At 50.6% G+C, this 21,168-nt stretch overlaps 1 protein-coding gene across 2 annotated transcripts in view; it reads right to left on the minus strand.

Annotated features, from left to right (window-relative positions):
• Positions 1-278: 278 nt before the first annotated feature.
• The window catches only part of Mtr (5-methyltetrahydrofolate-homocysteine methyltransferase), a 63,207-nt gene continuing 42,317 nt past the window's right edge, over positions 279-21,168 (minus strand). For both annotated transcript variants that reach the window (XM_013009380.1, XM_013009381.1), the window contains 13 exons: positions 20,264-20,374; positions 19,008-19,108; positions 16,558-16,625; positions 15,941-16,061; positions 14,202-14,283; positions 10,192-10,290; positions 9,130-9,205; positions 6,513-6,668; positions 5,201-5,397; positions 2,609-2,809; positions 2,333-2,525; positions 874-986; positions 279-516 (listed from right to left, as the gene is read on the minus strand). In XM_013009380.1, the coding sequence (XP_012864834.1) occupies positions 430-516; positions 874-986; positions 2,333-2,525; positions 2,609-2,809; positions 5,201-5,397; positions 6,513-6,668; positions 9,130-9,205; positions 10,192-10,290; positions 14,202-14,283; positions 15,941-16,061; positions 16,558-16,625; positions 19,008-19,108; positions 20,264-20,374 (1,605 nt within the window). In that variant the 3' untranslated portion in view covers positions 279-429. The remainder of the gene's footprint in view (positions 517-873; positions 987-2,332; positions 2,526-2,608; positions 2,810-5,200; positions 5,398-6,512; positions 6,669-9,129; positions 9,206-10,191; positions 10,291-14,201; positions 14,284-15,940; positions 16,062-16,557; positions 16,626-19,007; positions 19,109-20,263; positions 20,375-21,168) is intronic.

Consider the following 21,168-nt stretch of genomic DNA (forward strand, 5'->3'; position numbering starts at 1 on the left):
GTAGAAAGGGTAGAGAAATACTTTTGCCCTGTCAGAGGGTACTGGAACCATTCAGATTAGCACACCCCATTTCTCATAGTGGTGCCTTGCAACATTTTTCTACACCTTTCTCTGTTCAACCAAGTTTCAGTTTTTTTTGTGGGGGGGGGGAGAAGGGGGAGAGTGCCCATCTAGGTCCAAGGCTAAGATGGAACAAAGCTAGTGGACCTGCTTGGAAACGCATACTGTCTCCAGGGAGCCCCACACTCATCTGGGGCACTGGACGCCGGAGGCCCGCCCCACCAGCCCTGCAGCCTCTAGCAGCACAGGCCCTCTAGGAGCACAGGCAGGGTGAGGCCAGGAGAGGCCAGGCAGGATCTGCTGTTCTTTCTAAGGCACTGTGGATCCGACCTCCTTGAGGTCGGCAAGCGTAAAAAAGGTGAAAAAAACTTAGTCTGTGTCATATCCCAAAATGGGGCCAAGCCATTTCTCCACCTCTGCCACAGGCATGTTCTTCCTCGAAGCATAATCTGCGATCTGCAAGAGATAGAAACGTCGTATTCGCCAAGCGTCAAGTCCTTCTCCACCAAAGCTGCCACAGCTGTGGAGGAACATCAAGTACCTCATGTTTCTTGTCTTAATGACCATCCACTGCATTCAGTGGAGGGAAGTGTGTTCTCCCTGCCCCACGGTCTTATCTCTGGGCTGGAGACAGCATGCAGCAGCCGTGTGCTGTGTGTGCACATGAGCACGGAGGGCAGGGGTGAAACAGTATGAGGATGGTACCTGGATAGCATTTCCTCACACTCCCCTTCACTTGATGTCCACTCCAAATCAAATTGGCTCTGGGCCCCATTTAAAACAAGACAGGCAGCCGGGAAGCCACAGACTTACCTGATCCTTGGAAATTTTCCCCACGGCAAAGTATTTGGACTTCAGGTTGGAGAAGTAGAGGCCAGACACTGCCGAGGCAGGGGCCATCGCCAAGGACTCCGTCAACTTAATGCCTAGAGAGAGCACAGGAGAGCACTCACCCCGTCGGTGCCTGGTGGAACGAGTGGGGGTGATCCTGCCTTCAGTGAGACTGACAGCAGGCCGGCTGGACAAGTGCTGGGGGGGGGGACACGGGATTTTACCCAGTAGAGACAGGTCTGGGAAAGACCCCATCTATCCTCTCCTTCCCTATGTGGCCAACTCAGAGGCCCCTCGGTGCCCCTGAGGCCAGAAGAGAAGAGCCACGGCCAGGAATGAGAGCAGACAGCCAGCTGCTGCCCATAGCACGCTGAGGACACAGGCTTTCTCCTGGGCCCTCAACACCACTGCACACCACTTGCTTTCTGCACAAGCAAACTCCACCAAGGGAGACTTATGGGATGTGGGGCCCCAGACTCCCAGACTGGGCTACCATCTCAGCTGACCCAGACTCAACACCACTCCCGCTCCCCCCTCAGCGAGGATCCTTCAACCCACCCGCTGGCAGCTCATTGCACTGAAAATGTAAACTTAGCTTCAGTCGTCTGCACAACATGCACTATGCCTAGAACGCTGGTCTAGAACCCTGATTCACACTGCCTCACCAGGGAGGCTGGTGACTAGGTCTTCATTTGGAAAAGACACATGCCAGCCTTCCATGTCTTTCTGTGAGTCAACTGTGGATCACGTGAGACGTGAGGGGAATTAAGATTTCAGAGAAGCACGAGCATGAACAACAGAGCAGAGGACACAAAGCGAGCTGAAGGGAGACTGGGAGCTCTGCCAACTTTGTGCCCAGAGACATCATCAGCATCGGTGTGGGCCCAGACAGACAGTCGTCCTCACAGACGGAGGTCGGGCACTAAGGGAGGGGTGCACGACACTACTGTGTTACAACAGACGCTCACTGCATGTATGAACAAGCCCAGTTCCCATTCAAGACGAAACCAGAAAATGGTTTCAACTGTAAGACTAATGATGAGCCAGGGGACCAGTGGCTCATGCCTGTAATCCTAGCTACTCAGGAGGCTGAGATCTGAGGATTGTGGTTCAAAGCCAGCCCGGGCAGGAAAGTAGTCTGTATGACTTGTCTCTAATAAACCACCAAAAAATTGGAAGTGGTGCTGTGGCTCAAGTGGTAGAGTGCTCGCCTTGAGCTCAAGAGCTCAGGGACAGCGCCCAGGCCAGGGTTCAAGCCCCACAACAACAACAACAAAAAAGACTATAATGATGATGTAAAAATACAAGACAGTAATATGAGGGGAAAATGCCAGAAAGTGAGAAAGGATAAGAAGTGACTGTGTCCTAAGCTCTTCTGTTTAAAGCGAGAGGCCTTCCACACTCAAGCTGCATGGAGACAGGAGCCTCATCTCGTGCGCACCTGTGGCCTGCTCGATCCCTGCGAGGTTCCACATGGTGAGCTTCTCCGTGTGGTCAGGCTGGCTAGGGTAGCCAGGCGCCGGCCGGATGCCCTGGTACCGGAGCCTGCGCAGGTCCGTGGTGCCCAGCTGCTCGCTGCTGCAGTAGGCCCACAGCTCGCGGCGCACCCGCTCGTGCAGCTCCTCGGCGAAGGCCTGCAAACCCCAAGCAGAGCAGGCTCAGGCCAGGGTCCCCCGTCCACCCCCTACCCGAGACACCGTGCTTGCCAGTGGCCCACCTCAGCCAGCCGGTCCCCCAGCGCCTTGACCATGATGCTGCAGTAGTCGTCACCCTGGTCCTCATAGGCCTTGCTCAGCTCCTCCACCCCGAAGCAGGCAACGGCGAACAGCCCCAGGTAGTCTGTGACGCCGGAGTCCAGGGGCGCAACAAAGTCGGAGAGGCAGAGGTATGGGTCCGAGCTGGCAGAGTCCTTCTCGGCCTGGAAACGCAAACAGCAGGCAGAAGAGCTGTGAGCAGGACGCAGAGCCCACAGTGGGAAGCCACAGCATGGGGGGGCTCTGCCCGCTGTCCACAGCCATCGCCTCAGCTACGTGCCTGACACTTAACACTCGCTGACAAACGGACCCCGACAGTTTGAGTGTCCCCCAGAAGTGTGTGTGTGCACCTGAGCCCTTGATGTGGTGGTGTTGGTGGGTACTGGGGTGTGGAGCTCCCTCCATGGGAACAGGCTGGCTCTGGTCAAAGTCCAGCCCTTCTCTCTCTCTGCACATGCTCTCCCTCTTTCTGACTTATGCCACATTGGAAGCATCTAGCCCTCGGGATTTTGGCCTTCCCAACCTCCAAAATATCCTTCTAAATTACTCAGCCTCCAATATTATTGTAACAACAGAAGATGGACAGAGATGGAATGAAACTGTAATTTGTTGGTCATGGGGCTTGAACCCAAGGCCTGGGCTCTTTGGTTCAAGGCCAGCGCTCTACCACTTTGAGCCACAGTGCCACTTTTCAGTTTTCTAGGGGTTAACTGTAGATAAAAATCTCATGGACTTTCTTGCCCAAGCTGGCTGCAAACCACAATCCTCAGATCTCAGCCTCCTGCACAGCTAGGATTGTAGGCGTGAGCCACTATAGCACGTGTCCCTGATGTAATTCTCAACAGCTCAGTGATGTAAATGACCCCATCAGCTCCATTTTCAGGCAGGAAATCTGAGAGCTGAAAGACAGACCTCAGGTTCTGAGAGCAGCAGGACTGAGGACTGAAGGCAGAACACCCTCCGTCCCAAGAGCAGGCACTTGTGTGTACAGCGCCGCTCTGGACTTCTCAGTCCATCAAGGAGTGGCCAGCCATTTGCCATGAAAGCAGACAGCCTGACCCTGGGCAGAGGAACGCTGAGCTGCTGCAGGTGTACTGTTTGATGAAGGCACACAGACATGCCAGAGAACTCAATGGTGCCCGGTCCCTTGCGGCACAGGCCAAGTGGTTCACGGCCCCACAGGGCTTCAGAAGGGATGGCAAGCACAACAGAAGGCCCTGCACCCGTAACTGTCAGCACACTGCAGAGAACACCTCATTAGACAGACAGCCTGTGTGAGCTCAGTCCCCCTTCCAGGCGCTATGCGAGGATGGATGCTGGAAACGTGCTGCAGTAGACACCCTAATGCAGAGTGGCCGCCACAGAGGCCGGGGCGGGAGCAGCTTCATTCTCCTCATGAAGAGAGAGCAGCAGACACAGGACGACTCAGAGGATAAAAGTCCAGGCCCGGGCAGCAGAGGTGTCCTGACCTTAGCCAGGCCTGTAAAAGCAAAGTCTCTGATTTTCCTAGTGAGGAGGGGCCGGAGATGAGCTTAAAAACCCTGCTCTGTGTGCTGTGCTTTCCCAGCCTGAGCCTCACTGTATACAGTATGAAACACAGCAATCCTTACTGAATTCTTTAAAGCACAGCTCAAAGCCCCAATTTAAATAACCAGTCAGAGCCAAGTGCTAGTGAGTGGCTCATGCCTGTAATCCTAGCTACTTGGGAGGCTGAGATCTGTGGATCATGGTTCAAAGCCGGCCCAGGAAGCAAAGTCTGTGAAAAGTGGAATTGTGGCTCAAAGTAGTACAGCACTTACCTTCAGCAAAACAACTCAGAGACAGTATCCAGGTCGACTTCCAGCCTCATGACTGACTGACTAAATAAATACCAGTAGGATGTTATAGTCAAAACACCAAATTCATCGTGAATTATGTCACAGTTGTGATCAAAGTCAACACTATCACTTTCCAATGACTAAAAATGGTGGTAAAACTGAAGAGTAATTTACTACAAATTAACCAGGACAGCTACTGTTTACAGCAGCTAAAAAACCTGCCTAAGATGTCTGTGTGTATGCTTCCAAACAGGGTCTGGAGTGGGAGAGCTGTGCTGGGGAGCCACACCACAGTGGGTAAAAGAACAGACAGGGGGTACACACCTGGGGCTCAGCACCCGCCAGCAACCTGTTTTCTGCTCAACCGGAAACAAGCACCCTCTGCAGCCGGCACCCTGAGGACACTGCATGAATGCTTGCCTGACTTCCCCGTGACAAATGGAGGCCACATCCACACGGGCCAGCCCGTGCCCTCAGGTGACGCTGGAGGACAGAGGGACACTTGGAGGACACCTGGGGCAGCAGCAGGCCCTCCCCACGAACCTCTCCCTCCTGCTGGCACCCAGAGGCCAGCACCCTCTCCATCGTCCTCCCCAATGCGCAGGGCCTGGGCCTGTGGCTGGCCAGCCGGGATGAGGTTGAAGAGACTCCACTATTTCTTTAATTCTCACTGACATTTTGTTAAGCTCCGTGCTGGCAACCTAAGGCCGAAGCAGTGTTCTGTGCCCATGTGCGCACCTGCTGCCTCAGCCCGTAGAAAGTGGCTATGGGCTCTGAGGCTCTGGGCTCTGCCCCTGCTGCATACAGGTGGATGTCGTCCTGGACACTCTGCGCTGGCCAGAAGCCAACCACACCCCTGGCCTGGAGTTTCCTCTCACTAATCAAGACGTCCAACATGGCCTGGGCATCATCGTACACCTTTCTGGCCTCTTCACCTGTTGGGAAAATGAAATCTCTTAAAGACGAGGAGAAGAGTGCAAAGAAAGCTGCTTTATAAAACGCCTGCCTCTCTGCAGCCTTTGTCTCAGGCTTTGTCCCAGGTACAGCGTCAGGGAGAAGGGCCAGGGGCTACCAGCTTCTGCGAACCCCAACAGCCAGCTTTGCAGTTCAAGTCAAAGCAATCAGAGGCCAGAGAAGAGCAGAGAGCTCCCAGCCACCAGCAGTCCCGCACACCCACACACCCACATATCCCCATGCAGCACCGGAGCACAGCGGCCTGTGGGATGGCCCACGGTGGGTGGGGAAGGGCAGACCCTCGCTGTCCTATGGAGCTTCAGCTCTGCAGCTGCCCATGTGCTCCAGGCTCTGGTCGCCTCCTTGGTTTCCTCATCTGACCCACTGGGAGCCTGACTGCTCACGGGTGGAGACATCCCTGTCCCTCCCCTGGCCACCTGGGAGCTGCTAACACTCAGGCCTGGCTCTTCCCAGCTCACCCCCAGACTTCTAGGGGTCCACCCGCCACCCTGTGGTATTCCAGTCACATTCTGACCGTCTGAATGGCTTCACTGTGATCCCGTCTCTGGGATGGGGTCAGGGATGAGCTGGATGTGAGGACGGGAGGTGAGAGCTGGCTCGCTCATGTTTCTATCACCCCAAAACGTGAATGCTCTGAGTATAACAGATAGCCCTTTTCTTCAGCACCGCTTCTCGTCCCCAGGCCCAGCCTCAGTAACTCACACTGTCTCCACAAGGCAGCTCAACACCACCTTCCTCCAGGAAGCCCGCTCTGCTCCCAGCTAAGCCTGCAGCCATCATCAGCGAAGTGCCCAGGGCTGCTGGGCACACCCACGATAGCAAGAATGCCACTGTCTCCTGTTTGTCCCCAGTGTCCACCTCAGAGCCCAGCATGTAACCAACACCAATAGACACACATTCAAAGAACCAATGAACAAAACAGCACAGTGAGTCAGTATGGTGAGGACTGACGAAGCCATGTAAAGCCATCTGGCAGTTGGGCAGTGACCAGGAGAGCCAGCCATGTCCACATGACCTGAACACCCGGTACACCCAAATGCGGCTTTCCGTCATCCCAGCAGGCCCACGGACTCACCCACGGTCTTGTCATGAAATATCTTGGGGAAGCCTCGGTTGGGGTACTTGCCCCGGAGCTGCCATACGTCAAAGAAAGGCTTCCAGTCAATGTAGTCCACCAGCTTCTGCAGGTCATAGTCCGCGAAAACCCGGGTGCCAAGGAAGGTGGGCTTCACTGGGGGGAAGAGCATAGCAGTTCTCAGCCCGGAGCTGGAGACCCACTGAGCCCCAGCCCAGCGGTGGGCGGGGGGTGGGGGGAAGAGGTGTCCCTCCCCCTGTCAGCACTGACTTGGAGCCACACTGAATCCCAGCGGTGGGCGGGGGGGGGGCGTGCCAGGAGGCGTCCCTCCCCCTGTCAGCACTGACTTGGAGCCACAATGAACCCCGCCCCAGCCAGGGGAAGAGGCACCCTCCACACCCCACATGTCCCTCCTTCCTGTCAGCACTGACACCCCCCCCCCAATGCCCCAAGCATCCCGCCCCTGTCAGCACAGCTGTCTTACAAGGAGCGGAACTCTACTGTGAGAAGCAGTAATTCCACACTTAATGTGGAACAAAATTTCTCCCTTGCAGCTGCCTGATTCCCTGGAAACAGCCTCCTCGCCTCTATTCCCACTCCTATTTCAGAAGAGAACAGCCTGCCTCAACCTCACCCCTGCAAATGAAGACATTTAAATAAAGACCACTGTAGGTGGGGGCGACCCTGTCCAAAAAAGCAATGTACTCATTACCTATGAAATAAAGAGAGAGAGAGAGAGAGAGAGAGAGAGAAGAAAAGGCTACTGCAGAGACCGCCCTGCACGTGAAGTCGAGAACCATGCAGCCCCTGGCTGGACAAGCACGTGCACAGGCAGGGCAGGGGACACGGCTGGATGTGAAGCCACAGTGAGGCTCGCTCGGGTGATCTCTGCAGGCAGGGACTTGGGGCCCACAGGCAAGCACATGCGCTCAGTTCTGTCGGGTGGCTACTCAATCAGCCAGTGGGATACAGGAATGCTCGATACACATTTTCTACACCTCCTGAGTCTACAGTGTATAGCCATACAAACAATGGTGAGACAGAGGAGCTGTGGGGCTTTCTGGGGCCCAGAGAGCAGCATAGGTCACAAGCCAGGGACCCATCCTGCTATGGCTCCAAAGCCCTCATAGGTCCCACAACCAGAGACCCAGGGAACACCCAAGTGTCAGGCAAGTAAGAGGACGGGGGTGCAGGAGCCCCCTCCAACGCCTGCTTCCCACATGGGGCTTCCCTGCCACTCCGTGCCCCAGACCATGTGGGTTTGCTTGGTAACAAGGTAGCAGCCGCTGTGGGATGCTCGCTGAAAACACACATGGGCTCCTGGAGATGGTGACCCCTGGCCGGGAGGCAGGAGAAAAACACTGCTTGCTGCCTAGCCACCCACACCAGGCTGCGCCTGCCTTGCCTCACACACAGGCAGGACAGAGCCCAGCAGAGGCCTCACTAGCTTAGCAGGACACGCAGAGTCCTCACCACTGGCCAGGCATCATGGATTGCCCAGGCCTTTCTAGAACGTTCCTGCAAAGCATACTTCAGATGTCTGGCTTGGGCCAAATAGATGTTCCCTAATGCCTAACTTCACAGTACAAGGTAAAGGGCAAATCAGAGCCTGGCTGTACAGTGACTTCGAGTTCTTCAAAGACTTGCATATAATACCTTACTTCACCCTGTCAGCTCTCAGAGGTGGAAGGAAGACAGCTAAGGTCACACAGTGCATCGCAGCCTGAAGCCATGCTGTCAGACACCCAGGCTTCTCAGCCCCGATCTGTATTCTTTCTATGCACCCACACTGAACTCACAGTAACCAAATTAAGACCAGCACACCTCCATTTCAAACTCAATCAGTTAGAACATAGATATCCTGAGCAATGAGAGCTGATCTACGACATCACCTTGGAAATATGGATTCAATTAATATAAGCCCTATTCACCTTGTCTCGGTTTTCCATTTGTACCTCATGCCTCTCTGAGCCTGTCAAAACAGCTTGTACATATTTCATTCCCTCAGGAATACCTATTTGAGGTAAGAATGGTAGCTGGAAAGTTAAAAAAAAAAAAGAAGATGAGGAGGAAGAGGAGGCAGAGGCAGAGGAGGAGGAGCAAGAGGAGGAGGAGAAAGAAGGAGAAAGAGGAGAAGCAGCAGTAGCAGCTAAATACAAGGAATTTCAAGAAAAGAAGGCATCATCCAGACAGAGAATCAGAGTGTGAACAAAGATGGGCTCTAGAGTTGACGTGGGTATGTCAGGTGTGCAGAGCAAAGGCACTATGCATCTGCGGAGACTCATCAGTGAGGAGGGAGCACTAGGAGGGCAGGGGGCCGCCAGGGTGAGAGGATGACTCCCAGGGGAAATCCTAATGCCCGTCCCGACTCAGCTGGCGACGGTGGCCTCGTTCCTTGCAGAGCCATCAGGAGGGCTCGGCAGGCTCCGTACGTCCCTCTCAGCAGGGTCTAGCACACAACAGGCCCTCCTAGAAAGGGAGGGACCTATCTACTTCCTTTGCAATTGTCAGGCTGACTCACTATTACACACACTGAGAGAGACTTTCATTTTAGCCAAGTAACTGCAAACATCTCCTGGCACAGAGTTGGTTCCTGTCTCCAGCAACAGCCACAGACCTGGGTGAGGTTCGGACAGCCAATCAATGTGGAAGCCATTTTTCCTGGCTTGACTTAATGGTAAGAATTTCCTCTCCTGTTGAAAGGGGAAAAGTCGTTTAGTTTTTCCACCTCTAGAAAACTGCTATGGGAACTCTGAAAATGATTACAATGTTCTCAAATAAAAGTCCTTATCCTACAAAGCCATCCTTCTTCATTCAACATGCCCTCACACTAGGAGCAACCCAGGAGACAGTAAAAACTGGTAAGTGTGCACTGGCCCTAGGGCGTGGCCCTCACAGAGTGGGCAGAATACATACACCCATTAACTGGCCTACCACCCACCTCCCCAAGCACCAGTGGGCAGAGCTAAGATCGACAGCAGGCAAGCCTAAGGAAAGGGCAAAGCACCTGGGGCTCACAAGCACCTCATACAAGACCAGTTTCTCTTCACGCTGTTCATGCTCACTTCATGTTCAAATTATCCCACAATAACCCGCAAGGCAGATAACTGGAAGGAAATACCCCAGTGACTTCCAGAGGGCGATTATGGAGTCCCTGAAGCTAACTGAAGAACGCCTGGAAGGTTCTTTTGGACAGCAAGCAGGGTTAGGCCATTATGAATCAAGGCTCACACTGGTCCATCCTGCCCCACACTTCAGCTTTCATCCATTATTCCCTCAAGACTAAATGTCTTGACTCTGAATGTCACGGTGGGACATCATTTAGTTCCCAGTTCCTGTTTTATTCATTCTCATAACTCTGGTGTCTAACATAGTGCCTAAGACCTGCTGGAAACCCAGCGTGTCTAGGTGAATATATTCTTTTTTTGAGACAGGGTTTCACTATGTAGCCTAGGCTGACCTCAAACTCACCATCCTCCTGACTCAGTCTTTGAAATCCTGAGATTGTAGGCCTAGGCAACCATATCTGTATTAAAATTCATTTTAATATAACCAAAAATTATTTGGAACCTAGAGGTACATATGATTTGATCCAGGAAACACGCTTTCTCTGAAAAGAGCACCTCAAAACATGGGTCACTTTAGGTCCCAAACAATCAAGTTTGGTTCTGGCACTTACTTTGAGAGATTCGTAATGGTCCTGTCTAATATCTTCATATTCTTCCATGATTTCCTCAAAGTACTCGTCCTTCACGTTTTCATCTAACAGCTGAGAACACTGAAACAAAATGAGGTTCAATCACCATGAGCAGAAGATAAAAATCAATGCTGTAGCCAGGCACCAGTGGCTTATACCTATAATACTAACTTCTCAGGAGCCTGGGATCTTGGATCCTGGTTCAAAGCCAGCCAGGGAAGGAAAGTTTGTGAAATTCTTATCTCCAATTAACCACACAAAAAGCCGGAAGTGGAGATGTAGTTCAAGTAAGTGGTAGAGTGCTGGCCTTGAGCACAAAAGCTCAGGAACAGTACCTAGGCTCCGAGTTCAAGACCCAGAACAGGCACAAAAAAATTAGGCTGTAACAGGACTCTTTGGGACACCTCCCTCAGGAAGCCTGCCCCCACATTCGCTCTCACTTCAACAACTCTTGTGGGGGTCAGCAAAGGAGAGATACTCAGGGCTTGATGTTAAACCCCATGCAGAGTTCAAGCCCAGAGTTCAAGCCCAGGATCATTTTGCTGTTTTTTTTAAAGCCCAAGCCAGAAGGCTGAGGAGAGCGTCCTGGCCCACCACACTCCTGTTTACTGATCCAACATCAGAAACAGCCTTTTGTCTACACAGAGAACACTTGAACCTGAGCCTGGCTCTCCGCCGACGCATGCACAACCTTTGCTGATTTTAAGCTGTGTATGTTCACTAATAAGCTGATGATGAGTATACCATGTCCCTGAGCTCTAATGAATCCATCCAGCAAATCCCTGACATGGAGATGACTGGGGAACCCTTCCCCCATGTCCTGTCCATCTCTGCACCACTGCATGCACCACGGTGTGCTTATGTGTCTGCTGCCCAGGCTGCAGGACAAGCCCTGGAGAGCTGGGACCACATGACCCATCTGGCACTGCGGTGCCTGCCTCTGTGTGCACAGAGAGGCGTCTCCACCACCTACACCCATCCTCACGGTCAACTGGGAGCTTTCACTACCATGTGAAAGGAAACTGACAATTTAAGAAAATGTGGCGTTACTCATTAAATTTTAACACTGGGAAGAGCTAAATGACATGGTTTAGAAAACTAGCTACCATCAAAGCAAAAGCTATGAAGAAAGAAGAAATGGCTGCTAATGATCCCATGGGCTACAACTACTACACTGGCCCTACCCCCTCCAGCAGGACTGACACAAAAAGGCAGGAAATTCCATAGCAAGTCACATGGGATGATCTCTAACATATCTCTCAGCTTGTAATTCTATGCACAATTCCAAAGTTCTGCTCTTAAGGCCAATTACCAATGAGCTAGTATAAAACAAAATCACTCCATTAAGGAATCAAATCTGAAAAGGCCTAAAAATAGGCTCCCAAATGAAGTATTCCCTACTCTCCATTAAACTCACCTCTACGGTGTCCCATGAGGGAACCCAGCAAGCTCACTGAACATGAGGACACACTCGCACACTCCCCCATTTACACGAGGCCAGTCCCCCAGTCTGCTTGATCACCACCCTGAGGAAAAACCTGGACTTCCCCAACAGCCAGAGAATTCACAATGCCCTTGCACAGCTACTAAGGTGCAGCCACAATATCGCTCTATAATTTGCTAGCACCTTCCATGTCCCAGGGAGCCTCCTGTTCTCAGAGCCCTGTCCTGCTCTGCTCCTGCCTGGGCTTTGTCATGGGCAATCCACGATGAACCTGTGCAAACTTTCCACCAAAGCATTAGGCCCATCCCACGTTTCCTGCTATCATGGCCAAAGTATGCCTGTTATTTTCCTTCATTTCAGTTTGCTTTTCATGGCAACAGCTGCACAGTGAGGAAAAAAATAAGTTGAAAACTTCTTGTAATTTAGAAGAAATATTGGTATGCCTTGTCTTTTATTACAGGAGAAAAGCAAGCCAGGGAGTCCCCAGACCCCACGCTGACTTGCTGTGTCTTTTTAGAATCTTTCTAATACAATAGAAGATTGCTAGAGTAAGCCCTCCTTGCCTCCCCTCCCCCATTCATTCCACTTAGATCAAATGATGCAGGCCAACAACCAACCAAAATGAATTACACCACTGGCTCCAGCCAAGTGTCACCAGCAATTACCCAACTGGTTTGTCATCTGACCTGCATTTGAGCCACTTCAAAAACTGGGGCATTTCTGCTACCTGCCCAGGGTACCAAACCATAGAGAGCATGGAGGCTACTGCTGGACAGGCTACTGCCTGGCTTTGAGCAAGGCCTGGGCTACCTGAGCTCCCGAATGAGTTCGTGTCCTGAACACTTGAACCCCAGGGCCCAGTCTCCCTGCCTGAAGGGCCGGCGGCTGCCTACGACACTAAGTACACCCAACAGCACTGTATCCAATGGAGATGCTCAGAGCCACGTCACCTGACACAGCAACAAGCTTGAAAACAAGGCCCTCTGCTCACGCAACCAAGGAGACAAGCTCCTGAGAAGCATACAATATAAATACCATGTTAAAACTAAGTCATAAGTGCAGGGGCGGCCCAAGTGGTAGAGCCCCAGCCTTGATACAAATGTCAAGTGAGAATGTGAGGCTGAAGTTCATGACCCACCATAAGAAAATAAATAAAATGTAGTCACAGACATGTGGCTTCTGTGTACATCAGTCTGTGTGGCAAATCATACATGATTCTAGCTTGACTTAATTCTACCCTTTATTGGGGCTTAAACTCAGGGCCTATACTCTTGCTCTGCTTTTCCCTCTCACAGCTGGTGCTTTACAACTTGTGCCACACTTTCACTTCCAGCTTTTTGCTGGTTAATTCACAAGAGTTTCAAGGATTTGTCTGTATGGGATAGTTTTGAATCACAATCCTCAGATCTCAGCTTCCTAAGTAGTTAGAATTACAGGGGTGAGCCACCAGCATCTGGCAAATTTTATTCTTTTAAATAACTGATTGTTAAATATTACTAGAAAAAAGCTTATAATACATCACAGAGTTAAGCCACCTGTATTCAAATACCATGTCTGTTAAGTGATGGACATGTCCCTGGTAGCCTCTTCCTTCCTGTTTCCTATTTCTAAAATGACAACAGCATCTATGTCTTGAAGTTACTCTGAGAACTAAATCAACCTACATTGCATATTTTCAATTACAGTGGCTACTGTGAAAATTCCATGCACATTCATCTGCACATGTGAGGTGCGATTTCAGCCTGCTCCGCGTCACTGGAGTCTCAGATCACCAGACTCCCTCGCAACTTCCTCCCCATGGAAATGTGGAAGTTGGGCTGCACTGGTTTTCCAGTAAGAGGCAGGAGTTGGGTGAAGGGCGGAAGGGCTGCAGGCTTTTTCCTGTACTACACTGCAGTACACATGAATTGAGCCTTATAGACAAGAGTCTACAGCTGAGAACATGGAAGCCACGAGACCACACAGTCTTGTCTCCCAGCTGTGGCACCAGGCTTTTAGTGCAAACAATGAAATGCTAACAAGCGAGGACATCAGCCTCACTGTGGGCGAAAAACAGGAAGAAATGCTTAACAACGAGCAGGAAGAAATGCTTAACAACAAGCAGAATCTGCTAGGCTGGCTGGTCTCCTGTCTTCTGGCCGGGTCAACTGGCTGTTAGGATAAAAGGATTCTTTCATCTGGACAGGAGTCCTTTCTGAAACCCTGCACTGTTTAACTCAGCAGTGGCCAAGGAAGTGCACTTGCACTCAGGAAGGGCAAACACCCCTGTCTGGATGGAACATGTCAAGGGTGAGCCCCCCTCCCCCCGCCCCCCTGCCAGCTGCTATCCAGTCCTTAAGCATCTATGAAAGCACAGGACATGCTTGTGAGGCTTCCTCTACTGAGTCGAAGCAGGAGCAGCACCCAAAATCCCTACGGCTGCTGCTCTATTTCTCTGTTTAGTAGAATGGATCTTTGGTGACAGCTTCCCTTTCAATGCATGCTTTGTTCTGTGAGAACAATCTGGAACAATGGAATGGAAGGTGATGAAGTGAAGGCCCACACTTACCACCACCACACTCTTAGATGCATCCAGGACGTGGATCACGGGCGCACTGTACCGTGGAGCTATTTTCACTGCGGTGTGGGTTCTGGAAAGAAAGGCAGGAGGAAGAGCTTCTCCACCAGCTCCTACACAGTTCTTGTTAGAACCATTAGCAATCGTGTTTCTACAGAGTTTTCCAGACAAAGATTCCAATGTTCTTACTTATTGAAAACTTCAAATTTCCCTTGTGAAGCAAGAATGACTTTTTCTATCCCAACATGGGACAACAAGGTGAAATGACATGAATCGGTCGTCCCAGATGAGGACACCTTGTCTCTGCTCTTGGCCCACAAGGGGTGAGCTCATCACAACCCGAGGCCCAAAGAAGGGAGGAGCTCTGGGCAGTTGTGCACACCGCTGCCCACAAGGTCTGCTGGGCTTCCTCCTCCACATGAACTGGGGGCCGGGGACACAGCACACATTCCCAGCTGCTGCTCCCGCATTGTGGGGGGCATCAACACACCTGATACTTGCAGTAAAGAATCCCAGACCTGAAATTCAACACAAAACAAAACAAACAAGCAGCAAATCCCTACTGCCCACCTTGACAATGTCTGCATGGAGAACAAGCAATCTCTAATGACCAAATCAATGAAAGTGTAAACAGAGCCAGTCACTGGTGGCTGTAATCCTTGCTACTCAGGAAGATAAGATCTGAGGATTGCAGTTCAAAGCCAGCCCAGGCAGCAAAGTCCATGAGACCCTTATCTCCAATAAACTACAAGAAAACCAGAAGTGACACTGTGGCTCAAGTGGTGGAGCCTGAGCCCTGAGCAAAAGAGCTCAGGGACAGTGCCCAGACCATGAGTTCGAGATCCACAACCAACAACAACAACAAAAAATAAAAAATCAGGAAGTATTACAAATGCCAATAATGTGAGTGTTTTTGTTAGGACCTCTCCTGCGTGGCCCTAAAACACTTAACTCTAATGAAACAGGATCAACCACCTTTATCTGATTCTGTTTTCTAAGTAACTGAAAAAAAAGACTAAAGCCTCCAGCCAGCCAGGACTGGACTTACTGTAAGAAAGCCAGCCTAGCAGGAGCCAGCTGTTTCGAGACAGCATCCCGACTGAGAGGCGGAGCAGCTGCAGGGAGCCAGGTTGGGGCTAGAGCAGAGGACAGCTCCACTGCCTCCAAGGCCTGTCAGATGCCTGGCATGCACTGCAGGAGAAGGCTCTGGGAACAGGAGGAAGCATGCCGAAGAAGCTTCCTCTAGTATGAAAACAGCACAGGTCACATTCAATTATCATCCTCTCCTTCAGACAGCAAGCTCCAGGCAAGAGAACACACCTCCAGATATCCTGCCTGAAAACTAAGGGATTTCCTGACTTCCTGACTTCCAACCTGGTGAGCGCAGATGGCATCACAAGGAGAACCAGGGCACTTTTAAGTATGTGTGCCCTCAAACCATAGATTTCCACTCAGTATGATTTCAAGCGAGGTAACAATTCATTATAATTCACAGGACTGAATTCAAGGTGTGAGGATTAGGAAAAAGATAACTAACTCGAGGGAATCAAAAAATAAAATAAGGAAAGAGTAGCAGTGTTCCTATAGTGCATTTCAAAATGTTCTAGCCCAAGTGAAGCCAAGCACGTTCATGAGTACACGCTGAGCATAAGCAGAAAACCAGAGCAGAGGGGCCTGTATGCTATCTGTAAACACAAGCACACTGCCCAAAGTTCATAAGCAGGACTCACCTGGAAGTGGTGGCGCCTCCAATCAACAGCGGAATCTTGATAGCTAATCTTTCCATTTCCTTGGCAACAAAAATCATTTCATCCAAGGAAGGAGTGATGAGCCCTGATAGGCCAATTATATCTGTTATTATTTTCAAAAAGAAATGAAAAAAAGGACAATGAGAAAGAGGGTCACAGGAAAAGTATGAAGCAAAACATAAGACCTAGCATAAATGGCCAATTCTAGATCTAAGACGTCTTTTCTGACTGAAAGATTTAAAAGTTTTCTTGTTGGGGGCAGCAAACAAGATTTGTAACTTGCAACAACGTATTTGCTGGTGTTAGCAAGCTGTATAGTCAAAGACATCTCTATTTCATATCTCAGACATGACCACATCGCAATGTTCAATGGAACGAAAACCCAGCAGGCACACACAGGACAAGAATCTGCCAGAAACAGCCAGCCTGGTCCCATGTCCAGAGCTCTGGAGAGCGACACAGCCACTCATGCGCCTCTCCCAAGCCCAGTAAAACTGGCTGCAAGAGTGGCCCATGGGTTGGAATTTAGTGCAAACAGACACAAGGGAAGTGCAAGGGAGACCAAGGGGGACACTGGGGGACGCTGAAGGATGGCTTACCTGCTTTGTGGTCAAGGGCAGCTTTCAGGATCTTATCGCAGGGAGTCATGACGCCTAAATCAATAACTCTGAGGCACAGAAAAGAAATGTGAGAAAATTAATCGGAGCCCATTAGATTCAAAGCTGATGTGAACAAGGTAAAATCTGCCATTGAACGCGGCTCTAACTTCACCTGGAACTCACTGGAATGTTCACTAAGCACTGGCCATCACCACTGGCCATTTATTAGGCGTTTGCCATGTGCAAGCCTCTTCCCAAGAGTTGTACTGAAATGTGCTCAACCTGCACCCAACTCAATGGTTTCTGCACCAGCCATGGACTGAAGCTTCCGAGGCTGTGAGCCACAGTGAATCTTTCACCTGTGTCATCCTCTATGCACTGTGACAGGCAGTAGACAAGAGCAAAGCAAAAACACTGGGGGTGTGGCTCAGGTGGGGAGGCCTGAATTCAAATCCCAGTGCCATAAACAAACAACAGCAACCACAAAGAGTGTCCTAGGAATGACACGAGTATCACAGATGAATGAGTGAACAGAATGTAGCATTTTAGCCTAGGGATGAGCTTAGCCCAAGCTGAGAACACTGTGGCAGGCACTACCCATGCCAACAGATGAGTAAAGGCACTCCATGCTAAGGGCAATTGGGCAGAAGCAAAGAGGTCCAGAGTCATAAACTGGCTGGAAAGCCCTGGCTAGGGGTCGTGGGCAGATCTACCCATGATATGGTGCCAGCTACCACTCTCCCCACCACCTGTGCCATGACTCCACCTCTCCTTACCTCACTCTTGCTTCTCCCGCATAGCCTCCTTCTTTCATAGTCCCTTAATTTACTTTTCTTACTTTCAGATCTACCCTACATCTCTAGGTCCCTCTTTTTACACAGTCTTGTATTCTGCCACAAGTCTAAAGGGGGAAAAAATGAAAATTTGACAGGGTATGGTAGCACACACCTGTAATCTCCACGTTTAAAAAATAAATTAAAATGTGCATCTATCTCTCTCCCTTTCTGGGACCTTTAACTCCTGATTGCTGCCCCTGCAATTTACCCATCCTACTTCTAGATGGTAGTGCTTGACCAGCCTGGGGCTCCAGCCAGTTTCCCACTGTGGTTAAGGAGTGATGAAAGTTGATGGCAGATACTACTTTAAAAAATTCTTTTTTTTCCCCACAACGCCACTTCCGGCTTTTTTTTTTTCTTTTTGCTTATGTGGTGCTGAGGAATGGAACCCAGGGCCTCATGCATGCAAGGCAAGCGCTCTACCACTGAGCCACCTTCCCAGCCCCTTTAAAAAATTCTTGAAAGGCTTCTCTTCAAAATGTATCAAGTGAAAAGCCTCTTAATCAGCTCTGTGTGCCTCTAGTAGGGAAACTGCAAATCACTGGTTTTGACATCACACCACTGTGATCTCAATACTGAGGAGGCAGAGGCGGAAGCATCTTGAGGCTGAGGCCAATTTGGAGTCATACTGAGTTCCAAGCCAGCCTGAGCCACATAGCAAGTCCCTGTCTGGTGGTGGCTCATGCCGGTAATCCCAGCTACTCAGAGAGTAACCATCCCCAGCTACTTGGAGGTTGTCATCCCAGCTACAACAGTAAGCCTAACAGTCCAAGCACATGCCCAGGCAAGAAGAGACCCTACCTCAAAAATAACCCCTGCATGGGGCTGGGAAGGTGGCTCAGTGATAGAGTGCTTGCCTTGCATGCCTGAGGCCCTGGGTTCCATTCCTCAGCACCACATAAGCAAAAAGAAAAAAGCTGGAAGTGGCGTTGTGGCTCAAGTGGTAGAGCGCAGCGCCCAGGCCCAGAGTTTAGGCCCCACGACCGGACCCCCCCACAAAAAAAAACCCTACAAAAAAGCCTGGAAGCCTGGCTTAGTGGCAGAGGCCCCAGTTAAATAACCTTCATTTAACCAAATTTCCTAAGATCTCTGCTCTAAAATATGACCATTCACTGAGAGGCAAGGGGACACCCCCAGCCACAGAGACTCCCAGAACACATCTTGTCACCTGACCTTCCTAGATATCTTTTTCTAGACACATTGTTACTAACTTGTTTAAAAAGCTGTATTCACAGCAGGTGGTGTAACTACACAATGGGTAAAAATAAAAGCCACCTGATACTCACCTGCATGCCCTCCTTTCTACCTCAGTAAAGAACTGTCCCACTGCTGGACACCATAGCTCACACCTGTAATCTGAGCAATTCAGCAGGCTGAGGTCTGAGAATAAAGGTTCAAAACCACCCCAGACAGGAAAGTCTGTGAGACTCTTATCTCCAATTAACTACCAATAAGCTAGAAACTGAACAGTGGCTTAAGTGGTAGAGCTCTGGCCATAAGCAAAAAAGCTATGGCCCTGAGTTGTAGCACCAACCAACCAACCAAGCCCTGCCCTGTTGAGGCAGGGCTCACGGAAGGGGAGGAGGAGCTGGCCAGAGCAAGCCCTGCACGCACCTGAAGTTATTGCAGCCCAGGACCACGCCCACAATGTTCTTGCCAATGTCATGGACGTCGCCCTTGACAGTGGCCAGCACGATGGTGCCTTGGTAGGGGTCCTGGAATACAAGCAAGCAAGCACCAGTCAGGGAAGATGGTCTATTAGCCAGGCAGAGGTTACAGTACACGAATAAATGCACACAGGACCTCCTCACAGGCAGGCCGGCTATGCAAGCCAGGCCAGTGCATGTGCAGCCTCGCATGCTCGAGCAAGGAAGAGGCCTGCTGGGCAGTGCAAGGGCTTCCATCAGGACCATAGCTTCTTCACCCAAAACCCCGCCCAGCCATGTTACTGCTAACAGTGCACCGAGGAGTGCCAGGCACAGTGGTGCCAGCCCATCATCCCAGCCATGAGAAAGTATAGGTAGGACAATCTTAGTGTGAGGCCAGTCCCAGGTAGCATTAGTCCCTACCTGAAAAATGACTAAAGCAGAAAAGGATTAGGGGCATGGCCGCACAAGGCCCTCTCTAACTCAGAGGAAAAAAATAAAAGTTAAGAAAAAGGAGGAGACAGGGAGGAGGTGTGGCTAGCTGCAGAGGTTCCTCAGATTCTGGGACGTCCCTGCAGAGGGGGCCTAGCGTCTTCCCGTTTGCTTTCTCTATTGTGGCTGTTCTGCGCACTGCCAGCATAGACCCTCCCCTGATGGGCAGAAAGGAAAAAAGAAGAGGTGAGCGAGGCACAGGGTGTTTTTGTGAACACTGCTTCCACCTGTGCCACATGCCATCTTGGTGCACATAGGAAAGCAGGTTACATCTTTCATCCTCCATGGTAAGAGCAGAAGGCAACCCGAAGCCTCGGGGCAGAGGGCACCGCAAGGCAGAGGAGACATTCCAAAATAAATGCTCAGCAGTATCCTTAAAGCAGGGATGAAAGTGGTAGCTAGGAGTGTGGCACAGAACTTGGCATACAGTAGTGATGGCATACAGTAGTGATCCACTGATCAAGGAATGAACTGGTTTGGGCCCATGGGCATGGGCTTTGAACAATTACAACCAAATTTCCTAAAGCCACACTCAGAAGAGAGAACAGGGCATTTGCAGCCTGGCACAAGGTGAGTGAGTAAGCTGCTGGGTCACTGCCACTGCTCCACTCTCCTCAGTAATGAACACAGCCCAGCTTGGTGGCTTGGGGATCCGCCGCTCCCCACCTTTCCCCCCAGGAATCTGCTGGGCCAGGTCCTGCAAGGACCATGGGCCTGAACAGAATGACTTGCCTCTTCTTCTTCCACAGTGCCATTGAGCGCTCTGTTTTCTTCTCGTTCTTTTTCCATGAAGGGGATAAGGTGGCCAACGGCCTTCTTCATCACCCGAGCTGACTTTATTACCTGTGAAAGCAGCAGTGAGGCTTCATTACCAAACCATAGCACAACGCTATGTAAAGTGCAGCTGAAATGAATACGCGCCCTGACCTTGGGCATTGCTTTGACAGTGAGCAGGGAGGGGCTGGAGCTCCTAGCAGGGATGCTAGGGAACCCACACAGCAGAAGGAATACCAGACCAGAATGCAAACATGTCATCTGCCTGCTGAGCTGGTGCTGCTCCAAGTCCCTTCGCCATGTTTCTCAATTCCACCCATCTTTCATGTTCCATGCTCCTGCACCTTGCCCAAGCTGTGCATCTCAGTCTCCAGCACTCCAAACCCCTTGAACCAAGCTCTTGCTTGACTCAAAGACTAACGGATGGGCCCAGTAAGTGCTCTAATTTAAATGAAGAGTGCTACCTCACTTGAAACATATCATCTGACAAACCACTATTACCAGAGCAATACTTTTCTAAAGTCTGTCCTTAAAGCTGAACTCTGGATTGTCAAATTGAGTTCTGTATCAACTTCACAGTTACACTGACTTTTATTTATTTTATTCTTTTGAGCAGTACAGAAAAAAGTATGATTTTTAAATGTATATTAACTGTACAGAGGAGTTTGGCAGTATGTATGATCTTTGCATACATGCATATGATGCCCATGGATCAAATTCACTGTCTACTACTCTCCTATCCTCCTGCCCCACCGATTGTACTTGAGACGGTGGAGGGACTAAGCTAAGGGCACTACAGCCCGTCACAACACAGGACTCCTAAGTACCCTTGGAGAAGGGAGGACAAGTAATGTAATTCCCCT

Source organism: Dipodomys ordii, unplaced genomic scaffold, assembly GCF_000151885.1.
Source record: "Dipodomys ordii isolate 6190 unplaced genomic scaffold, Dord_2.0 Scaffold9, whole genome shotgun sequence".
Classification (NCBI taxonomy): domain Eukaryota; kingdom Metazoa; phylum Chordata; class Mammalia; order Rodentia; family Heteromyidae; genus Dipodomys; species Dipodomys ordii.